Source organism: Durio zibethinus, chromosome 12 (genome assembly GCF_047325235.1).
Source record: "Durio zibethinus cultivar Kanyao isolate XHJ-2024 chromosome 12, ASM4732523v1, whole genome shotgun sequence".
Lineage (NCBI taxonomy): Eukaryota > Viridiplantae > Streptophyta > Magnoliopsida > Malvales > Malvaceae > Durio > Durio zibethinus.
This window is the reverse complement of record NC_143173.1, coordinates 21455179-21458635: the sequence shown is the minus strand read 5'-3', so window position 1 is coordinate 21458635 and position 3457 is coordinate 21455179. Positions and strand designations below refer to the sequence as shown.

The window sequence follows — 3457 nt, the reverse complement described above, 5'->3', positions numbered from 1 at the left end:
GTGAAATTCAAAGGAAATAAAGAATAACAAAGTTTGAAACTAAAATACAGAATAAAACAAAATAAAAAAATACATCTTAGTGAAATAATGAGACAACAAAACCCTAAAAGGAAACACCAGATAAACGAAACCGTTATAACAACAAAAAAATGAATGAAACATAATAAAGAACAAAACTAATCAAAGAAATCAAACAATGAAACAATAAAGTTTAAAAAAAAAAAAAAGCTAGAAGAACCAAGCAAAACCAACAAAAAAAAATAAAAAAGAGAAAACTAACCTAAGAAAGTAATGAGATACCTAACATCAGATACAATAACCATTTAACCATAGTATAACAATTAAAAAATGATTAATTTATGAAAGAACAATAAAAAGGATAGTATGCCAACAAAAAAGTATGGAATACACCAACTTTGACAAACCTTAGACTAACAAAAAGTATTATATATCACAATCAATCTCGTAAAAACAAAGACAATAAAGCGAAAAAAAGATCTCAACCCATAAAAACCCAAAAAAATTGAATAAAAACATAAATTAGAAAGACCTAATAGAAAAAATAACAAATGAAACATGCTAATGAGAATATATGAAAATGAAATATAAAAGGGAGCAAAAACAAGGAAACAAATCACACAGGCAAATCAGAAACACAAATGAAATGAAATCGAAGAAAATTTAAAAATGGCAAAAACAAAAAGAGAAATAATCAAAGCAAAAAATCGGATATATACATTAATGCAAAATGAAAATAATTGATCAATAAAGAAAATAATCCAAAGAAAAATAGACAATCGAAAGCAAATCGAAGAAAATAGCAACAAGCAGAAGGAAAAAAAGAAGAAACAAAGGCGTAATATGTAGCTAAACCAAATGCGGTTAACAGGAAGTTAAAATTAGTAAGTTTAATAATATGGATGAATGAAGAATTCAAGGAGATTGTTGGATTTGGAGAGAATGAAATGTTTTGAACAAAAATATAAGTGAAGAAATGTAGAAAATGGGTTGGATTTGATACAGGAGAGAAGAAAATTGGATGAAGTCATGGCGATCAAAATCGAACCAATAATTAACAAGTAAAAGAAGTAGCATTCACCATTGATGATTGAAATTGATTGATTTACCTCAAAAAAACATTGTGGCTATACTATAATATTTTCATGTTTACTCACGTGATGTCTCACTGTACCTTTAAATATGTTAAAAGGCAAAATTTATATGAAGTTAAATGAAGTTTGTGAATTTTTTAAAAAATAATTTAATAAAAAAATCTAAATTGATAGATTGATAGAGTTTAAAGTAAAAATCAATAATATGTAAAAAAATATTAAAAAATTATTTATAATTTAAATTTGATCAATATGTATTTAATAATAAAAATTTTATCAATATTTTTGTTAAAAATATTTATCTAAAAATATATATCAAAATTTATTAATTTTATACATTTAATCTATATAACAGAGATATTTTAATATATCAATTTTATTTTTATTTAATCATTTTTAATAAAAAATTTTATAAATTTCACTTAAAAATTTTTTTATAAATTTCACTTAAAAAAAATTTATTTAAGATTTTCCGCATGCCAAGTTTGCTCCTACATAAGCGGCTAACCAAGTCAAATTGGATTGGAACAAACCCTCCCCATTTTTATTTTGTTCTTTTCCCCAGAAACCAAACTTCAAAACTAGAGACGGAGTTTGCCTGAGAAGTGAGGTAGGATCGAAAATGGCGTTTAGATTATCTCGACCATGCACTCAAAGTCTAACAACCACCTCCAATTCCCAACGGTTGCTCCTCCATTTCTCCTCCCTCCGTTTCCTCTCATCTCCTTCCCTCAACCTCCCCAAACTCGAACCCTCAAATGAAGCTGAGAACCTTACCCAAATCCTCCTCACCCAGCACAACCCTTTCCACTGCATGGAATCCTCCATCCAACTCTTCCATGGCATCTCCCTCACTCCTTTCCTTCTCCACCAGACTCTTCTCCGTCTCCAACACTCTTCCAAAATTGCCCTCTCCTTCTTCCTCTATTCTAAATCCCTCCCTCCTTCTCCCTCTTCCCTCCTCTCCACCGCCTCCTACAACCTCATCATCGACATACTCGGCAAAGTTCGCCAATTCGACGTCGTTTGGCAGCTCATTCTCGAAATGGATCAATTAAACATTTCTCCCGATTCCTCTACTTTCATGATTTTGATCCGTCGCTTAATCGCTGCAGGCCTAACCCGTCAAGCCATTCGCGCCTACGATGATATGGGATGTTTCGTTGCTGCTGACAATGACGCTGACAGCTTTAGTCAAAATGGTTCGTTTTGCTTCTGTTTCTTGCTCGACACACTCTGTAAATACGGCTACGTGAAGGTGGCTGTTGAGATTTTTAACAAAAGGAAATCTGGGTTTCGGGTTGATTCAAAAATGTATACAATCCTAATAAGTGGGTGGTGCAAGATTGGCAGAATCGATAAGGCAGAGAGGTTTTTAACGGAGATGATCGAAAGAGGAATGGAACCCAATGTTGTCACTTATAATGTGATGCTAAACGGGATTTGTAGAAGAGCAAGTTTACATCCTGATGAGAGGTTTGACAGAACAATAAGGAATGCCGAGAAATTGTTCAACGAAATGCGCCAACGAGGGATTGAGCCTGATGTAACCAGCTTTTCAATCGTTTTACATGTTTATAGCAGGGCGCATAAGCCTGAGTTAACACTTGATAAGTTGAAGTATATGAAGGAGAAAGGTATTTGCCCCAGTGTGGCTACTTATACTTCAGCTATCAAGTGTCTTTGCTCCTGCGGGAGGCTGGAGGAGGCTGAGAAGCTGCTTGGTGAGATGGTGAGTAATAGGGTTAGTCCTTCAGCTGCAACTTATAATTGTTTCTTCAAGGAGTACAGAGGGAGGAAGGACATCAATGGTGCCTTGAATTTGTATAGGAAGATGAAGGAGGATAAATCATGTGGGTTGAGTTTGCATACATACAACATCTTACTGGGGATGTTCATGATGTTGGATAGAATCGATATTGTCCAAGAAATTTGGAATGATCTCAAAGGGAGTACAGCAGGACCTGATTTGGATTCATATACATTGTTGATCAATGGTTTATGTGATAAACAGAAATGGAGAGAGGCATGCCAGCTCTTTGTGGAGATGATAGAGAAGGGTTTACTTCCTCAAAAAGTAACTTTTGAGACACTGTACAAAGGTTTGATACAGTCTAATATGTTGAGGACATGGAGGAGATTGAAGAAGAAACTTGATGAGGAGTCTATAACCTTTGGTTCTGAGTTTCAAATTTATGATTTCAAGCCATATAGGAGATAGTTCACTATTGTTTTTTTGTTTTCTTGTGCATTGCTATGTTTATTGCTTTTGCCTAATTATAAGGTTCATAAATTTCACTTATTTGATAATAAATAGGAACATGGCCCCAAAATGATTCACCCAC

At 33.4% G+C, this 3457-nt stretch overlaps 1 protein-coding gene across 1 annotated transcript; it reads left to right on the top strand.

Moving 5' to 3' along the window:
* Positions 1–1624: 1624 nt before the first annotated feature.
* Positions 1625–3457, top strand: LOC111296293 (pentatricopeptide repeat-containing protein At2g13420, mitochondrial-like). The gene has a single exon (XM_022890508.2). The coding sequence runs from the start codon at positions 1735–1737 to the stop codon at positions 3331–3333; it is 1599 nt and encodes a 532-aa protein (XP_022746243.2). The 5' UTR covers positions 1625–1734; the 3' UTR covers positions 3334–3457.

Excerpts from the sequence above, each read along its gene's own strand:
- LOC111296293 (XM_022890508.2), top strand. The coding sequence starts at position 1,735 with ATGGCGTTTAGATTATCTCGACCATGCACTCAAAGTCTAACAACCACC.